Below are 20716 nucleotides of genomic sequence, written 5' to 3'. Positions count from 1 at the left end.
GCATTGTTTTCCCCCGTGTGCCACACCAGGCATGTGTTCGGAGCTAACCTCTGATCGTGGGTTCCTCTAATTCAGACAGTATGTGCGATTTCCATTTGAGACATCCAAATACTGTCATTCCACTGGAAACGGTGAGTTAAACAATTATCAATGAATAATTATCTCACTGCCAGTGGAAATGTTTACTTTGAGTTATCCCCCAATTCCTGAGTGCAAATCCTTCCATTATTGGTATTTCTTTCTACCGGATTTGTAGCACAATGAGCAACTGTAACAAATTCAGCTTAGTTTGAATGCACATGTCAATATGCCAACCTGCATGAATCTCAATAGCATGTCACTACAGGAGGACTTCCCGGACAAACATCATTTAGATTCCATGCTGATCAAGATCTAGAAGGCATGTCTGCACAGAGGACAGCCTGCTGCTTCTGTATCTTTTTTTACTCCAGGAAGGAAAAAAGAGCCATGCAAACATCTCAGTCAGGCCCATTAACTGCCTGTTTGAATGTCTTCCTCTTGGGGATGAAGACACCTGTCCCAGAATTCCACAACTCTACAAGGTATTGTTTGCATCACTGAGCACTTTGTCCCACCCCCATGGACTCAGCTGTTGTTTAAAGTACAGAAGTCTTGAACCTTTTTCTTCAAAACATACAGAATAGTTTAAGAATTGTACCATCCGCACGTCCCCCCGCCTTCCCCCTCAATGTAAACACATCACTGTCATTCAGATAATAGCATCCAGCCACACCCCTTCAAGGACACTTTGACAGCATGGAAACTCTCTGGAGAGGATCAGACCAGAGAAAACCGGTCTGCAACAAAGAGGTAGAAGAACGAATAATGAATATGATCGATTATAGGTAAGGAAATTCAGAACTGGTTTATTGATCACTGCACATTGTAGCATGGATCAAACCCTTTCACCCCTAATGCCAGTACATCGGGAATGACAGCAAGCAGCAGGCCTGAAGGCAACAGGAAGCCTCTTGCCCAGCGGCCCCAGGGACCACCCACAGGAACCCTATTCAGACGTGCAGACCAGATGGAAAAAAGCAAAAAAAGGAATAGGGGAGGGACTGCTTGCTGCTTCGCCTAAAAACCTCTCCATCTGCCCTCCCACAAATCTCTAAAAGCAGGGCTTATGAGGAACACAGGCCAGTAAAATCCTGAGACTCTTAGACATTTTTAGATGACTGTAATGTTGGCATTTCCTGACCAGTGCAGGGTGAGGAGAAGGTCAAGTGGTTTTTTGGTTCTTTCTCAGGCAAAACTGCAATAATAAGTAAATAATGGCTGACAGATTGCTACTGTTTAGTACTAAGATTCTCTCTGATTTAGTGACTACTTACTCAACTGTCACTTTTCATGAAAAGTAAAGAGTAAAATCTCTGAATAGCTAACCACTCCAAGGTGTTGCTCCTTCCCTTATCACAGCATCTGCTAAATTGTGATTTTTCTTGTAGCTTTCAGACCACCACCCAACGGGGATAACGGGTGGACGTCCATCCGTTATCCCCATCACCAGCTTCTGTGCAAATGGCCAGCACACTGTGTCAAATTTGTCTTCATTCTCCTGTCAGTGACCTTAGACAACAGCATCACCAGACACCCTCCCATTAGCCACGGGCTTGCCGCTCTTAAATAAACTCCAGACTTCTCCACAGAAGTATGGGCACATGAGGACTGACTTCCAACAACAGAGGAGTCTCAGGGGACATCAAGCAGATTTCCTATATAGTCCTACAGCCTTAGAATGCCTGCTCCATTATATTGTACGTTTTGTACAAGGATGGGGTCCAGCATTATCCAATTTTATGCTGGAAATGATTCTGGTAATAAGCTCAGCATTTGTGTTGAAGAACCTAATTTTAGTCCATGACTAAAATATTTAGTGATAACGATGCAGTGTGAAAGTATGAGCAAGTTTCAGCGTCCCATCTGCGTCATGCTTTCCTCCATTGAATTTAAAGTGTACTGAGGTGATAATTGTTTTTCTCTCACTGCTATTTCAGGAGGAGGCAGGTATTCTGACAGCCAGACTGACATTGTAGGTATACACAACAGTACACTGGTACCAAATCTGCAAACGTGTGAAAATTATCTACTCAGCTTGGCTTCATAGTCAAATTATACAGTTTATTTTCTTTCTCCTTCAGTGTTGAATGATTGCTTCCCAAATCATTTTGCTACAGGAAATGCTCTAAAATCTCTTTCTGCCTCTGCTTTCCCACGAGTTACAGGCTCCTTGTGGTCACTCCGTCCATGAACCGCTAACCAAGAGCTGCTTATATACTCACGGGGGAAACATTCAGATGTATGTTTTGGGCCAGGAGAGAAGAGAAGGTTTTTGGATGCTCTGCCCTAGTTACAAATCTTAGTACGCTTCTGCACCGATTAAATTTATTGTGCTATCTCAGGGTGCATATAACAAAACTGTTGCTGCTGTTCCTAAAAAACTGGTTCAGACTGCTACATGAGAATGATGCTAATTCATGTTCCTCTCTGTGGAAGAGTTTGATTTTCACAGCTTAAGCTATCACTGCACTGTCATTTAATCCAGACATTAAGCTCAAATTAAGACTCTTGGGTGTCTTATTTCACAGCACTGAATGCAGTCCACACCTAGTAAAAAGTCAGATTAACTGCTATGAGAAAAAGAACAAAAAAGGAACTGATGCTTGATGTTGATCCCAATAGAGACGCTCCAAATAGGCTTTTAGCTTCCAGCTGTTACAGCCTTGCTCTCTAAGATGATGGCAATTCAAGACTCATAAAAAGACAGAGGCTGAGGTTTGGCAACACTTCTGTGCTCAGTAGAGTTTACCCAGGATGAGAAATGCTTAGTAGAGAAACTTAACTACTGTTTTTGCATGTGAGAGTGACAGAGGAATAAAACACATGGCAAAGGACTGAGATCATGATGGTGCCCAGAGTAAAACACTAATAATACCCAGAGCACCTGCATGAGGAAGAAGGACACCACATTTGGGTGTGAATGTTATTCAGTCATTTCCACTGTGAAGGCTAGGTGTGATAATTAGTGAAAATGAATATAATGAATACAATTACAACGTCTCTGGAATGACGCATTACCTCACTTCGTTGCTGACGTTGAAATGAAAAAAAAAAGTGCAGTATGTCAGTTAGACAGCACAGCAGGTGCTGGTAAAACAGTCCACGTGTTGGTGACCCACAGGGTTCTGTTCTGGTCACGCCTGGGTTAGTGTTATTTACAGTCTGATGCTTTGTAGTGTAGCCGCTGGAGGACGATTATATACCTGCTGAAACCATTCCCTGTTAAACACTCGAGTGCCAAACTGTTTTTCCATTAAACCGGCCAATAAACATTAATGAACAGAGAGGTGTGGAGTAAAGAAGTTCTTATCACATGAAAATGAGGAAATGACACAAGAAATTGCAAAGCAGTATAAATCACAGTGCTTTACACAAGTACATACCTCATTTACCTATTTTGTACTGATGGAAGTAAAAGAATTTACTCCTTCTTCTTCATCTCCTTCTCCTTACTATGTGCCTACACAGTGGTTTTTGCTTGGATCTCTCACTGATAGAGAAAACTCTTTAACAGTTTAGTGACAAAGGACCCTTCAGGATTATAAATCCTATATTCAAACGTTATAACAAACGTTATATCTTATACCACAGCACTGTTGAATTCTGATTAGCCAGATGGTGTTGATTAATTTTCTATAACAGCATGAGCTGGACATTAGTGCACAGGTTAATATTAACGTACTTATATACAATACGTTATATATACAGGGGTGTTTATTGTGGATGTTTAAATAACTTTTTCACACAAAAACGTGTATAATAGTTATGATAGAAAGAAGATTACTGTGAGGAGTTTTGCTTTCTTTGCGTTTTATGGAAGGAGCCTCCATTGTCAGCACTTGATGCTTTCTTACATGGACAGGGGACATTGCACTTTCTGGCTTCTCTGTAACAAGACAAGCTACGAGTTAAGTTCTTATTAAGTTTGGGTTTTCAACTTCGGGAATGACTGTTTACAGCTGCTAAAATCAGTGAATTTCACAAATAAAATGTAAATATGAACAGATAAAAAAGTATGACATGCCATTCTTCAATAATTAAAAGAGTTTCTCCATTGCATTTAGAAATTGCTGTGAAAATGTGGGAAAATCCACTTGGGTGGTAATGGAAGTTAATATTACAGCTGACTGTTTTCCTGTCAAAGCAGCCTTATTGTTTTCTTCCTCCTCTAGTGAAACATACGTAAGAGTTCCTATGCTCTAATATGAATCAATTAATGAGTTAACAAACAAAAGCAACAAATAAATCTATAGAAATACTTCAAAACATAACCTTTGTGTTCACATGTACAGAATATCACGGGATTATCACAGGAAACTGCAAGCTCTTATTCTTTACTCGAATGCGAATGACGGCTGTCTGGAATATTTCCTGTGTTCTTCTCCTCTTTACTCTGCCAGACCGACTCCCATAACAAACTGCTGTGTCACACACAGCAAGCCAAAGTGTGAGTGAGTAACAGATCACAGCTTGAACGGATCACAGCTTCATATAGAAAATTTTGCTTTTCTTTAATGACAGAGATAATTAAGGCAAGATCATAATGGTGGCTTTGTCTCAGTCCAAGCTTCACTTACAGATGGCCGCTATTAAGTCTACACCCCTATTATAAGCGACGGGGCAGCTGTAGCGCTTTCAAATGGATCTAGCCACAAAGACAGTATGTTCTCCTCTCTGAGCACAAAAGTGTCCTGTCACAAGTCTCGGTCTCCAACCCTTTTGACCAATTAGCCTTCAGGCAGAAAACAAAGCAATCCAAACACAAAACACCCATGACTTGTATAATGATAAACTAGCTCTGTATCAGCAGTCTGTGTGAAAGCAACAAAGGGCCCATCAAAATCTCTTATTGTTCTCTGTGAATGAGGAAAGAATTAATGACACCACGAATTATCATAAATATCTTTCCTTCGAAATGGAAGCATGCTAGACGGATTAGGCTTGAGCTCTTAGAATAACTGTTCAGGCCATGTTTATACAAAGCACATGTCCTTGCCACATGTGCATTCCATCTACAGTGCACACAGTAATTGCTGCTGGTTGCAGATGAGCTGCTCTTAAGACGGTTATCATCGTCGCAGGAGAGCTCAAGCCTCAGCACACATCTCCACATTTTACAACATGTGCTGTTATGAAGACTACCGGGCAGGCTTCCTGCATGCTGCCAGGGGTCAGAGGTCAGCTATATGGCTGAAGTTGTAGGCAGACATTTATACTAATCAATAATGAATCAATAGAAATGGAATGTTAATGGATGCTTCAATATGCAATTTTTTTTTGGGGGGGGGGGGGGGTAATTTGCCTTGATCCAGAAAAAAAAATCAATTTAACTATTTAAGTTAATAATAAATGGAAACATGGAACGTTTTACTTTCAAGAACTGACATGCTTGTGTGAAAAGTGAGAAATGTAGAACTAGATTTATCAATAATTATTTTGATTATTAATTGAGCATTTTAAACATTTTCACTTGACATTCCACAATGCTTTGAATTCTAAAATTTGAAGGTTGTGGGTTAATTTTATATAATAGTATAGTTTTGGCAGCTTTGGTAGTGTAATTTAATGAAAGGTGCTTGTACCAATATGGTAGAGTTTCTAGCAGATATACACAGGGAATGTTACAGTGTATGCACTACATAATCTACACCAAATTCTAAACAGACTATAGAAATGTGTTGAAATCTATCTCATCTTTATTATTAATATTTTCTGCACATAGATGATTTATTTTTCACATTTATGGATGGATTTTCTAGTGTCAGCGCTCTGTAACTGTATGTTTTCTTGGGACTCGTGTCTTTTTCTTCTTATTATTCTCTGCTTCTTAAGAGTCTGAGAAGGGAGTTGTTAAGGGAGTGACTATTTATAACTGCTATAATGTAAGTGACAACAGGAATGAGCTTGTCTCACAGACAGTCCATGACATTGAATGTCTCTATAGATGTATATGGTAAGGGTGAAGTGGATTAGTGCTTAGAATGTTTAACTTGCACCTTTGGTGTTTGTAGTATGTTTAGTGCCTCTGCTGATTGCATGTTCTCCCTGTGCTTTGGGGATTCCTCTGGTTTCCTCCCCCAGTCCAAATAAATGCATTGTAGGCTAACTGGCATTTCTAAATTGTCCATAGTGTGTAAATTGTACCCTTTCTCTTGTACCCTGAGACCTTGTTCCCTGCAAGCCAAAAAATTGCTGGATGGATCGAACTGTAGTCTACAACACTTTGTATAATTTCAATTCAAATTTATTTATATAGCACTTTTAACAATGGACATTGTCTCAAAGCAGCTTTACAGAACATAAGAAAAATAGTACAAAAAATTTAATATTCTACAAAAATATTAATATTCTACAAAAGTTCAAGATTAATATTAGACATACTTTAATGTGTTTGTATTTATAACCAATGAGCAAGCCTGAGATGACTGAGGCGACTGTGGCAAAGAAAAACTCCCTAATATCGCTTATAATAATTGCTTTGGGATGGTAACAATAAGCCTAAGCATTAGAGCCGCATCTCACCACGCTGTCATGGATTACATTCCCATAACAGCACACAACCCTCAGGACTGATCAGTATGTACTGTCCTACATTCCACTCATCCTTTTTTCAATTAGTCTCTCTGTACTTAATAAATCTGCTTTAATATACAGTATAAAACTAAACACTAAGTCGGGAGTGAAAAGGTTAATATAATTTTTCTTTCCCTTGTTTCATTTTTGACATTGTAAAAGCGTTTATAATTCTAAATTTACATCTACAATATAGATAATTGATTTTATACAATTATAATTTTAATTATGTCTTTCAGTTTGTCTGACACTCACAAGGTAAAAAAAAAAAAAAGAGAGAAAAGCTTTGATTTCAGATTGCCTCTAAGGAAGAACCTGCTTGACTGCACTCAGAAACCAATATTTCAAGTCTTTCCATTGAAAACAGATCATCTTTCTCCTCGCTTCCAGGCCACATGTAGAAAAAGATCCAGACCATCCAGTTCATCTCCACTGATGGCACAGACAAAACATGCCTGGACTCCTCCAATGCAAATGTGGAGACACAAATTACTCACAGACTTCCACTTCAAAGCAGGAGAAATGTGGGAATGCAGGACTGCCAGCACAAAAGCAGAAGGACCAGGGGCCAGAAACGTGAAAGGGTTGTACACAGTACTGTAAGTAGGTTTGGTTGTATTATCAGGTAAGCAGATTGTTTTGTCTGCACGTCTATAAATCTTGCACCAAAACAAACCTTGCCTGAGGAGATTTCTCACCACCTCAGTAGCATACTCCAGCAACTCAGTGCTGAAAGATTTTCCACCAAACTGTAAGTCTCTGACACATAGTTACATCATTAAATATATATTTTAAGGCATACTTGAAAGCCTGAGGTTGTTCATGTATCTATTCTATCCATTCTAGGGATAAGATTTTTTTAATCTCTATGATGCAGCAGAATTTTCATCATATTGTAGGAAATGGAAATGGAATTTTCCAGAAAAGAGTACTAAAATGTTAGGGGAAGGCCAAGAAAATATGACCGTGCACAAGTGATATATTAAATTATGTTGCAATACACTTTTGTTATATATATATATATATATATATATATATATATATATATATATATATATATATATATATATATATATATATATATATAATTAACATTTTGGTCTGATTAGAAACAGCTAATGACTTACAATTAAAAAGTTACAAAAAAGTTGTAAATTACTTTTTAACTATTGTATTTTGTATTGTTAATAAACACTTTTATCAAATAGTACATTGTGTTATTAAATAGCAATATTGCTAATTATTATTGGTTATTGGTTTATTTATTTATTATTAAATAATTATTCGTTATTCACAAATGTAAAATTTTAAACTACATTTTCCTCTAAAATTATTTTTGTAAAAGTATTTAAATAAAAGTATTCTTGCATTTTGTAATCTTAAATTCAACACTACTGTTACTGTCAGTTTCTCATCGAACCAGTATATTGTGGTTATATATTCTACTATAGGCAATCTAGAGATCTCATTGCCCACTACTAGATCACAAATGTTGCCACTAAGCCATCTGTTTATCGTTGTATTCAGTCTATTTGTGTAAATTAACCAGAGATGGTCAGCTAGCGGATCACAGTCTGGATGTGGACCAAGTGTTTCAGTGAAAAATGTACTCATTTAAGCAGAAGAAGAAGAAGAATAGCCATCAGCGATTCTGTAGAAGATCCTGTGTTATGGTTTATCCAATCACAAGCACTTATTTAAATCTAAAGACTGGGTATAGACATTGTCTCAGAAATGGGGGAGTTTTTACAGTCTTACATAGATTTACTATCTGGGGTCTGATTAGCTAACAGACTTGTAGCTTGATTTAAATAGTCGACTATAAAGAAGCCCAAGTTTCTGTTGCCAGAAAGTCAGAAGCACACAATTGTCTAGCATGTCTCTGTATGCTATAACATGAGAGTTTTCCTTCAGGGATGAACTGGACATGGACTACACCCAACCTAAGTGTCTGATCTCACTAATGCTCTTGTGGCTGAATGAATACAAAACTCCACAAACCTGTTCCAAAATCTAATGTAAATTACGTCCCAGATGAGTGGAGCTTATTATTACGGCATAGAGAGACTAAATCTGGAGTGCGATGTTCATAAATCACATATGGAGGTGACTGTCAGGTGTCCATATACTTTTGGTCATATAGTCTATTGTGTTTCTTCTCCTTGCTTCAAATTCACAATATATGCACTTAGTCAAAAGAGGCCACAATAAGATAGGACACTAAATATAAGCAATTGTAATTGTATAAGCAACTCATTGTTAGTGGTTAAGCAATAGAATCACTATTCATGTTAATACTTTGGGACTGGACCTGAACAAACTTTTTTGAAGACCCCTAAAAAAGACAGTTGTAATGTAAAAATCATAGTCTCATGAAAACATTCACAACTATCACAACGTACAACTTTGCATTCTGCTCCAATAAACCAATAAAAACAAGGAGGGGAAAAAACCCACTTTGATTTATGATACATAATAGACCAAAAATATGGACATCAGTTAGACAAGCCAACATTCTGTCTGAGAGTGTCTGTGCACCAATTAATCTCAAACTTCCAATTGCACACAGTTCCAGGGCCAAAGTGAAGCAGATCTTGTCGTGTTGACTGTAAAGCGCTCCATCTGTGTGCTCAGACTGAACATGGATTGTATTGGATATGCTGCAGCTTGTGCAGTCTGAAGCAAAGCTCCTGGCTCTCTTTCTATTTCTACTGAGAGACTTCCACCAACAACAGAACTTACAGGACAAACCAAGACCATCTCATTACAAAAAAAGCCTTTAGTGCTGAGGCGCTGGATATGTTTCTGTCTTCATTAAACTTTCATTTGTCTCTAGGAACCTCGTCATCTTAAAAGCAAATGCAACAAAATGCATTTAGACAAATGGACTCTGGCGTGTGATTCCTGCTTTCAGAAGCCAGTATCTCGCTCAAACCAGTATGGTTTATGGCGCTGAGGCTTTGTGCATTTGTGGATTTGAATGCTGTAAAAGGCACTGTATATTTAGTTTGTGTATGTGCGTGTTTTGCTCTTCTGTGATTTCAGCTTGTAGGGGAATTTTAGAGACAAACTTACAGAGTCATTATGTAGACAAGTCTTCAAAGGTGCCCAAGTTTATGGGAAAAGTGTTGAAAAACTCTGTGTTGCCTTAGAGCTTGTTTTCCAATAACACGTTTGAAAAAAGGTTATTTCACAACTGTACAAAAGAAAATAGACTATTTCACCATTGCAGTGTCTCTGAGTAAAAGGAAGGCTGATATAATAACACCCAGAAAGAGGAAATTACTCTAAGGATCTGTTTGGCAATCTGCTTCTGCTTTGTGAAAGCGCCCATCGGTTCCAGCAACTGAACAGCTCAGGGCTACAGTCAGAAATGGCTACTTACAGATGACAAAATTTAATTTGTTCCTTGGAAGTTTTAAAGGCAGCAGACAGGAAAAGTTCTGCTGGGTTATGCTTCAAGGATCTGAAGGTGTAAATGATGAAAAGTCATGCTTGTAGCTAGTCAAATTATGACTGAAGATTTGGAAAGTACAGTATGTAGTATGATCATGCTGAGTCTGACCCTTCAAGTCATGAGTAAAAAGTAAGGAATGAGAACTCGCTCAACAGAGCCGAATGCATACGTCAATCGTTTGTTCTACACTTATGGTAGACAGATACGAAGCTCCCAGTTTTAATAAAGTTTGATTGACATATTTAGTTTTAAGCTATTAATGAGTTAACCTAGATTGTTACTAACCTTTATTGTCTCACTAATTCTATAAGAAACAACTGATCTGTAGGCAAATAAGTTCAACCTACATGTATTATTTGTACACTATAATCTATATCCTAGGGAAGACCAAACATGCATATAAAGCTACAAAACCTTTCAGACTGTGCGTGGATTTCTGCCAAGCTGTGTGTTCAGAGTAATGGGTGACAAATGAAAGAAACCTCAGTGGCTCTGTTATGCGGTGAGATACATTTTGCTTGTTCAGTTTGGTTCGGCTGCCAAACGTGTCACTGCATATCAATACTTTGTATGTGTTCTGACTGATGCATGAGGATTCACTGCTGGGTTTGATGAGGATGAAAATGATGTGAATCATATGGTATGTGTTTTGCGATGACCAAATCCCAAATCACTTCAACACCTGTGGGAAATACTGCGCTGAGTTCAACAGCGCTTCCTTCTACCTCCGGTACAGAGAATATCTCAGAAGAAGATCTGTTCATCCATCCAGTTCAGCACCAGAGACTTGCAGAATCCATTCCAAAATGCATTCTGGTGACTCAAAGTGACTACATATCTTACTAAGAAACTTTTATAGCTGTTTTTTCTTTAATGTGTCGACCGTCTGTAAACTGGAATTCCCACCCTTGTGCATGCCTTATTCCATGAAATATGAGCCAAGAGGAAAAGCCTTTTCACCATGCTAGTATTTGCCCTGACTTCACACTCTCAAGTGTGCCATTGTTGACCATCGTTCCACAGAGGCTCTGACTTCCTGTGCAAGTCCTGTTTGCATTGTCATACTGATAGGCAGAGTCCTGGAATCTAAAAAGAGTTGGAGTAGCTGGAGCAGAGTGGTGGCGTCCAGGCCGAATCCAAACACCATGTGCAGGTTACGTGCCTGCCACATCCAGGCAGCTGGTCTATCTCTGATAAGCTCTCTGAGACCTCTCAGGATTTTAGCAACAGCCTTTACACTATATAGTGCACTATGTTCTGAGATTAGATTTTTTTATCCATGTCTAAAAGTTTACTAGAAAAAATACAACACACACGACATGCTCTAATGCACTACAGCCAATTGTGAAGCAGGAACAAAACAGTCATAAAGTTTTAGCAGATTTTTTTTGTTACTTTGGATATTTCTAGCACATTTAATGCATCCAATATCCACTACAACTCACAGCCCTCATGGGTCCAGATGCCCATTCCTCATGCTAGTAACTACAAACACTTTCCTATTAGTTTCACTGTGGGATATGCGGAGAGACAAATAAGTGAGTAATAAACCTGGAATTTAAAGTGGCTAACTTGATTTTCTGGTGCTGAAATTTGGCAAAATATTCAACCTCTTACTGTTTTTGTTTTTATTTGTCTGTTCTATTTTAGACACTTTAGATGGACGTGTGCAGCTCCATGTATCCACCCATGCTCAGCAAATGAAGCCCCCTTCTACAGATACACTATCAATTGACTCCGAGCCGGCTTATCGCAAGGGAGGGGACTGGGCAGATAAGAACACGATATCACAGAGTAACCATAAATAAATACTCTCTTGTAAGGTGCAACGGATTCAAGAAAATCCAGCATGATTTAAAAATTGGTATATTGCAACATGCTAACTCTAATCTAATATACGGCTATCTTGGTCGGTGTTGTTTCAGCTCAGAGGCCATTAGAGTACTGTGCTGCTTACACAGCTGGGACTTCAGCTCGGCTTGGACAGGAAATGTGTAAACAGTGCCATTGGCCGTGCAAATTGGTGCTTTCTTTGTCTCTGCCATCTCAGACCCGCAGCTATATAAAAAATCCGACCCCGGGTCCAAAACACAAGTGCACAGAGCTGCTTTTTTCAACTTATTCAACAATAATCCAGGCCTGGAAATGTATTTTTAGGAGACTGGGTTTTTCCTTCAGTCAGGCCATGGAGCGAGAGAACTGCCAGACATTCTTATGCCACAGATGAAAAGGGATGGAGTTCAAAATCTTTCATACGAAAGCCTAGAAGACTCAAAGTTACAGGGCGTTCCTCACATAACAATGATATAAATATATCCAAAACCAATAGATCAATAGATGAGCAGTGTTTACTCAGTAATGCCATAAACATCAAGAGCACTTAGCTCTGAGAAGGAAGCAGAGACAAAATCTCTGTGGTGCAGCCTGAAATGGTGCAGGCTGGTTCACGAGAACCCTTGTTAACGCTGTGTGTTCATGCAAAGTGCTCCAGAGAAGGAGAAAGTTAAGTAAATATAAAAGAGAGCAGGAGAGGGGGCGGGGGACAGCAGGCCTGGAGTCTTAAAAGTTAGTTCTGTCTTAAACACTACCAGATGTGTTACATACGTGAGAGAGGAGTGAAAACGAGAACGGTGCCTGTTCTCATGAACGAACAATCCAAATGAAAAACTGCAGCACGGATGTTGCTGGGAGTGGAATCTGTTACCATGGCAGCATATCATAAAAATCTCTGACACTAATAAAATTCTCCTTGGTCAAACCAATAGTGGTTCATGACAGCTTAGGAGTGTTTTGGAAGTGCTGCTTGCATGTAATGAATGAACAGGGAGGTTCTGACTCTGCATTGCTGAAGCACTTGCATCAAACTTTACTTTATGGAGCACAATTGATGGGCAAAATGGATGTCCATTGATCACAGTGGAAGGTGTGTGTGCGTGTGCGTGTGTGTGTGTGTGTGTGTTCAGCACTTTACTGACTAAGCCCAGCTAAAAGCATTGATCTCTGCATGCTGTTCTGCAGATGGACCTAAGGTGACTGTTGCCAGCATGTGAAACAGTGTGTAAGACCTGCAAACTTTATGCCAAAACTTTTGTACAGAATGAAGACCAGATCTAAACAGCTTCAATAACTCCATGCCAATTTTTTTTATGTTATACATCATTAAGTTGACCTTGTGGCTTAACCACCTTCACATATACACACTAATACAGAAAATCTGGGTTTGTTTTCTTTCATTGTGCAGCCTGAGTTGGAAACAAAGCACTATTGTATGTCTGAGAAAACCTATGCAGGAAAAAAAAAAAACACTGACACATGTTAACTGCAGTATGCCATGTGGAGAGATGGGAAGTGGACCTACAGCTGGAAGTGAGCAAGTCTGCACATGTCTATGTGAAGAGAGTGAGACCTGTCATCAGTGCACGGCTACCTTTCATCTTTCCTTAAAAGCGTATCAGGGATAGTTATCAGAGCCGTTCACACGGGCGATAAGTTCCTGCATATACACTCACCTAGCTTAGATATACAATTACCGACTGTAGTCCATCTGTTGTGCTGCAGAGTGTATTTGTACTGTCTTTTGGCTATAAGTGTAGTATCTGTTCCTAGACTCTTGGTTATTGAGCAGAAGCTCGGGGGTTCAAGCCCCGGCTAGGTGGATGAAATAGGCCCTTATATATCTGCTATCAAACCTTATATACCAATATCTGCTAGCAAACCTAAATATATATATACATGCTTTGTATATGCTTTGGTTAGGCCAGGGTTATAAGTCTATAGCTTTACTTTAAGTGTGTCTATTCTTCATCACTGTCAGGTATTGAACACAACACAGCACAATATTTTTGGACACATTCTTTGGGGTTGGTGAACTGGTTGCAACTGGAAGTGACACCACATCAGTGCTGCTGTGATTGATACACTCTCACCAGCACAACTCACACCTCTGCAGTCCTGAGAATAATCCATCACCCTATTAAGATCTGTTAAATAGTGGCCCTGCTGGGTACATTTGCACTGATTGATGGCAAATATGGGTGAAAATTGTGCTTAACAGATTGGGCATAGACATTAAGTGTATGTGACATGATCTGTTTATTATCATTACCATTGTTATTAAATGAAGTTGATGTTGCTTACCGTTTGCATTTTTCCCACATATGAGATGTTCGTAGGGCTGCAGGACCCCCCAGAGTTCGGCGTCATTATTAACGACTCCGTCCAGAGCCTCGGCTGTGATTCGGCACCCTGTGACCGCGGCGTCCGCGAACGCACCGTGCTGCCGTTCAGCCAACAACACGCGCGCGCCCACCTCCTCTACGAGCGCCTCGATGCAGGCGCTCAGGCCAATTGCCGCGTACTCGTGCACGCGTACTGAGACTCGAGTGTCCACCATCCAGCGGAAGAAGCGGCCCACGGACAGCGTGAGTCCGCAGCGCGCCGACTTGCCCTTGCGCAGCAGCTCCCCGGTGCTCATGTCGTACATGGAGATGGCCCTGACCGTCGCCGCCACACAGTGCTCCGCCAGCGCCCAGCTTAGCACCAGCCGGATGGCGCTCTGTACTTCGAAGCGCGTGCAGCGACAGTGCATAACACTGAGCCGTTGCGCTTCACGTGCTATCCGGATCAGCGCGCGGCGCATCAGCACCGACAGCCTGCGCACGGCTTCTCCCGAAAACACCGCGCTGTCCCCGCCAACACCGCGCAGCACTTTCCCCACGTCCTCCTCTGTCCACGGGAACTCCTCGAGCTCCGGTAAGCGCGGGCACTTAGAGAAAATGTCCTCGGGATCCTCGTTTAGTGCCGTGTTCACTGTATCCCAGCTGTTATTCCGGCTGTTCATGGAGCCAGAAAAGTGCCACCAGTTGGTGCGGTGCGCTGCGCTCGTCAGCGCCTGAGAGTTGGACCTGCAGGAGGACAAACTGAGAGATTTACACGAATCTCCGGCTCCGTAGCCCGAGTCCAGTGTCAGCTCCTCTAAAGTCTTCATAGCTGAGCTGCTTCCTCCTGCCATGACCGGGTGATCAAACTCGAGAAAGCAGCGAAACTCTTCAGCTAAGCTGGTTTTACTGGTTCTCACCAAACGGTGACATCCGCGTAACGCGTCTGTGGAGAAGTGGAGTAACGTCGTGGCGCAACTTTCTAAACCATGCAGCACAAAGTAGCTTGTTTACATGTCAAAACACATAGGTAGCGTCTCAGGTTTCTGACTCTTAAACTCGATCAGAACAAGACTTACGGCATCCTTTGAAACTTCTACAGAGTCGGAAATAAGGATAGAAAGTTGTGACGTCACACATCACACACCTCGCCTTCTCACCAACATCTGACTCGCACTGACTGAACTGAACAAGCGTGAGAGAGAGAGACTGAGTGAGCAATGCGCGAACCGAGACTCGACCAATCGGATAACGAATCTTTATCACGTCACAAGGCAGGACAATCTTTTTACCCTTCCAGGAAAAGTTTTAAAGTGGCGCCCGTGTGTTATCTAATCAAATCAAACCAACCCGAGCGTTTTCACCCATTACCAGTGATGGCATTAATTAGCATACAAACAAACTCTCTCATAGTTTACAGAGTAGCTTTAGGTCCCATTCTATTCACTGCCTTTATTTCTTGTGCAGATGCATATAACAGCACATCATGTAATATGACCACTGAAAAACTACATAACCACAGTTTATAAGCTGCAAGTGAAACTATCATGTGTTGTAATGAAACGCTATTGAATTCTATTCCCTTATTATATAGGTTGTAAACGTGTAAACGTCCTTTATAAATGCATCATTGTTTATACATCATTAATATAAAGGATGCTAATTAAAAACTGGTAACAATTTTTGGTTTTTTGAAGACGATGCATTTGAAGCCTTGAAAACCTGGGGTTATGGTGACATAAGTGTAGTAGAGGTGTGTCAAATTGTCAATAACTTATTATTACCTCATGTTGTTGAATTCAGGATTCTGATTAGTAAGAAGCTCTGTTCCAGTTCTCTAATTCAAGCTCTATTTCAAACCACAGTTTTATATTAATACACTTATTATAATGCATTATCATTTCTATAGCAACGACTCATTCACAGGTTGTTTGTGTATGGTGAACACTAGATAATTTAAGGCTAAAAATAAAAATAATTTTAAAAAAACATTCAACAAAGACACAATATTTATGTGTGTGTTGATATGGTGAAGATGTCAGTGTGGAGCTGTTTGTTTAAGATGCATGACTTTTAACATTAAGTTTTTCACCACAAAAATATTTCTTCCTGGCTTCTCTGTAACAACAAATCTTTTTTTGTTTGTTTTAAATTGAAGAATACAAAGGCTGAAAAGATGCTGGTGAGGAAATTACTGCTACTGTTACAGGAATTAACCTGTTTCACAGATATTCCACAGCATTAATTGCATTAAAACTGTCAAGAAATTCAAGTTTCCTTTCAGTATGCGTGTCTAATTCATCTGTAATTACATAGGTATTAAATTCATTTAAAGTGGCATCCATTTATTTTAAATGTTTTTTTCACACGGAAGAAGATACAGACCAGTTACAACTAGGCAAAACAAAAACTGGCAGCTGATATGGACATGCCCTAACTAGTTCAGAGTTTCTATTTCACAGTCATAAAGCCAGGGTAAGCATGGGCGGTTCTTGCTGTAGCCCAATCTATCCATTACACTATGACTTAAGTGTTACATCAACTTTATTACACACCGGCATATGGAAACAAACAAAGGAGGTTGACATCACAGTCACACTCACTCCAGACTCCATAAAATACTCGACTGCCACTGAAGGTCTTTGCTCTATGCAGGTGTGTTGTCATGTTTATACAATGCTCAGTCTGCTACCTTTCCTGCCCATGCTTACCCATGCTTACTACACTCTCTCCACTGCCTTTCTGTAGCTGCCTGCACCAGGTTTAAAACACTGTAATGCTTGCCTACAAAATCAAAAGGAAAACAGCATCCACTTACCTCAAAGCACTTATCACAGCTGCAGTGCACCACACTCCGTCCGATCTTCCAGCACTGCTCAACTGACCCCAGCATCTCTCAGGGTACCAGGAAGGCATGCATCAAGACTCTTCTCTCTTCTGGCACGAGGTTGTGGGATGAACTTCCCCTAACAGCTGAGTCACTGGCATCTTCAAATGACGCCAACCTCTTACTGAAATACTTAAATTAGAACTTGTCTGTGTGTTATTCTTACTGTACTGATTGTACTCCTAACTGATACTACTCTTAATCTGTTACCTAGTGAACCAGTCTCAGCATGCATTTTATTACTCTGGAAACCTCTAGTAACTCAACTGAATGTGTGTGTATAAACACCAAGGAAGTCAAATGATTGTCAAGTGTCATATCATTCCGTGAAGACACCATGACCAAACATAGCAATTTAGAAGTTTTATATTATATATAAAATGATATTAATCATAAATGGTTAATTTTATATTATATATAAAATGATATTAATCATAAATGGTTAATTTTATATTATATATAAAATGATATTAATCATAAATGGATAAAATGCTTCCTTAAAATATAGATTTTCATAGTAGAATTTTTTTTTGTAATTATGTTTATTATTATATTGCTGCTATACTATTTCATACTTCCAATCCATGTTTTGTGTATTTATTGTCCTTGACTAATTGTGAATTATTGATTGATATGATTTACATTATTTCATCCTCATTCAACTACCATGTGAATCCTTGGGCCTTGTGATTGGGGGCGGGGCCATCCTGTCTGAGACATGTTTCATCACAGGATAATAACAATGAGTCAGAAGAACTTTATATTGACTCAAAGTCATGCGCCTGTCTAAGAAGACAAGCTTGACACAATCTGTGCTGGCAAAATTATTACACGCTCCCTGTTGTATAAGAGTGTTCCTAATTTGTATCTGGTTTTCAGTCTGAAGTGGGCTTTATCATTTGCTCAGCATAACTATATTCCATGTTGTTTTCAGAGCAAAGAGTATTTTTAACATGAGGAGTTTTGACTATTCTAAACATCTTTGTGTCAGATATTCATGCAGAAAGCAGCTCCTGCCAGTATTGGCAAATGATGTGTGACTAATTCACTACTGCCGAATATAAAGCATGAACAAAGTTGTACTATTCCTCTAGAAAGGTTTTTTAAATTCTTTGAGGGAGGACAGATAAATTACTCAGATTAAGTCAGATGTTCAGAACCATTATGGAAACTCTAAAGCATTTGTAATCCTAATCTAATGGGGCATATCCACTTACAAAGATCACAGGGTTGGACTCCATAAATATTCTTCTTTTTTTTTTTTTAAGGGTGAAGAGAACTTACTCTGAGATCTTGTTTTCTGAAGGTCTATACATTTCAGTCAATATGAGAGTTCAGCATAAAACTTTATTCTTCCAAAAAATAACCAAAAGGATGAAAATAAAAATAATACAATACATTCTTAAATTTATCTACACAACAATTTCACAGAAATTACTTTTGAAATATAGATCCCTGTATGAATTCAAAATGATTCGGTCTCGATTTCTAAAACAGGTCGAGTTTGCAGGATTCGTTCGTTAAGATAGGGCACAAAGAACGTGTTGATGTATTTTAAACAAGCCGTTGTGACGGCCTTAGACATAATAAGCACCGTTCTTTTGCTAACAAGCAGCAGAGTAACAATGTCAACAGAGTTTGCTGTAACGGAACTGTATTGTATGGAATGAAGTGGGAAATGTGCTGAATGGTTCCACACATCTCTATTAGCTGGGTCATTCCTGTCAGTGTAAATGCTGCTTTAGACTCAAAGCTCATAACATCTCTGGGGTTACTGTATCAGTGTCATTTTTGCATACAGCCTGCAGACAATTCAAGTGATTTTTCTTGTGATCAAGTGATCTCAGACACACGTTCCTCTTCTTTAAACGTTACGACAGTTAATTAAATTTCTGCTCATTATATATCAGCTCAAATGCCATTAAAACACATTAAATCCAGCTTGACACCGTCAGCCAATGAGAAGACAGAATTTGAATACTGGAAATTCTTTAGACTACAATCACAGCTCACTGTAAAACAATCTAGATCTATACAAGAGCTTTCTCTCAAGTGCATTTTGCACTTTTACAAATAGAAATAAATGCACACAGACCCAAAACAAACAAAACAAAACAAAAAAAAACCTGAAATGCTTTCAGATTTTCAGCAGTTTCAATCTCTGAGGTCCAGTTTGAATGATCAGCAGGATTATTAACTTATACAGTGTGTCTAGGAGAAGGAAACTCGGTTAGCCAACTACACTAGTGCATTATTATCAATGACTGTATATGTGGTGGACATCATGACAGCGTGTGGAAAGTGAATTCGAAATGAATATGGCGCTCTCTAGTGGCAGCTCTGAACCTCCTCAGACTGATGGTACTTTTAGTCCCTGGTCTAATGAACTAACATAAGGATGTGTTTTTGATAGAGACTACAAATCACTCTGGGTAAGTAATCCATCCCAATTCAAGCCTTAACTCAGGTTACTGTGTTTGTCTGTGTACTGTAGGTACAAGGGTTTCCTTCCACATCCCAAAAACTGACTAACCAGAGTCGAAGAGAAAAGGTGTGTATGTGTTTGCATCCCATATACTGTGTTTTCATGCCTTGTATACATCCATTTGCTGCGTAGGCTTAAAAACAACAATACTGGTGTATAATTGGGAACTTTCTGAAGTGAGAGGCAACACGTCTTCTTATCCTGATTGGCATCAATGATTTTTGTCAGCATTCAGCAGACATCCTTATTCAGAGCCACTTACATTTTTATCTTATTTTAAACAACTGAGCAATTAAGGGTTAATAGCCTTGCACAGGGGCCTAGCAGTAGAAGCTGGGTGGAAATGGGATTCAAACTCACGACCTTCCAAGCATGAGGCCAACACCATAACCACTAGACAATCAAATCCCACGTCTGAACTGATTCTTCTTTTAAACACATATTTCAGAACAGTAATTATTTCCTCTATCATTTTACAGTAGTTGGCATAGTGTAGGGGTTTGTGGGATGAAAATCTGTTCCACGGTAATGTACCAATATGGATCTGATTCCTACTCTCACAACTCACATCGTACCATAAATATTAAAACTATTGCATTTCTTTTTTTTTCAGTTAATGTCTTTCAGCAGCGTTTTTTCGGTTGCTGAAACCTTGTGTTTTTCCTGCAGGACATATTTCCATGCACATAGAACGGTAACTGATCGATCCTGATGTACTGATGTGATACCATGTCAGAACATGATAAAAGGGAATATGAGCATGCATCAGGCTGACACACTGCTCAAATATGAACACAGTGGTGATTTGTCTAACCTTTAACTGCTCAGCAGCACCAAACTGTCCACTACATACACACTCATTCATTTCTATCAGCAATTCAGAGTTAGCTGCAGTTGGCAGAAATTAGGACATGTATACAGATCAAGATTGAGGAATACATTAATATTACCCTGCGTTCAACAGGAATCAGTGCTGTGCAGTGTAGTGTTAAAAAAAAAACCTCTTATACCCACAGAGGACATATCTACCCACAGCTTCTACACAATTACCTTCATATCTAACAGCATGATGAGGC

At 39.5% G+C, this 20716-nt stretch overlaps 2 protein-coding genes across 3 annotated transcripts in view; both read right to left on the bottom strand.

Annotated features, from left to right (window-relative positions):
- Positions 1-17101, bottom strand: part of abtb2b (ankyrin repeat and BTB (POZ) domain containing 2b) — a 48550-nt gene extending 31449 nt beyond the window's left edge. The window contains exon 1 of one of the 2 annotated variants that reach the window (XM_027172919.2): positions 17087-17101. Coding sequence is in view for 1 of the 2 variants with exons in the window: in XM_027172918.2 (XP_027028719.1) it covers positions 14249-15122 (874 nt within the window). In the remaining variant the exon portion in view is untranslated. Of the gene's footprint in view, positions 1-14248; positions 15458-17086 lie in introns of those variants that run through there. The other variant, XM_027172918.2, reaches the window with a different exon arrangement.
- Positions 17102-19804: 2703 nt separating this feature from the next.
- Positions 19805-20716, bottom strand: part of b4galnt4a (beta-1,4-N-acetyl-galactosaminyl transferase 4a) — a 119289-nt gene continuing 118377 nt past the window's right edge. The window contains exon 20 of the mRNA XM_047820069.1: positions 19805-20716. This exon is cut by the window's right edge and continues 571 nt beyond it. The gene's annotated coding sequence lies outside the window, so the exon portion shown is untranslated.

The sequence above is a fragment of the Tachysurus fulvidraco genome, chromosome 10 (assembly GCF_022655615.1).
Source record: "Tachysurus fulvidraco isolate hzauxx_2018 chromosome 10, HZAU_PFXX_2.0, whole genome shotgun sequence".
Lineage (NCBI taxonomy): Eukaryota > Metazoa > Chordata > Actinopteri > Siluriformes > Bagridae > Tachysurus > Tachysurus fulvidraco.
The sequence above is the reverse complement of the archived record's forward strand: the minus strand, read 5'-3'. Positions and strand labels throughout refer to the sequence as shown.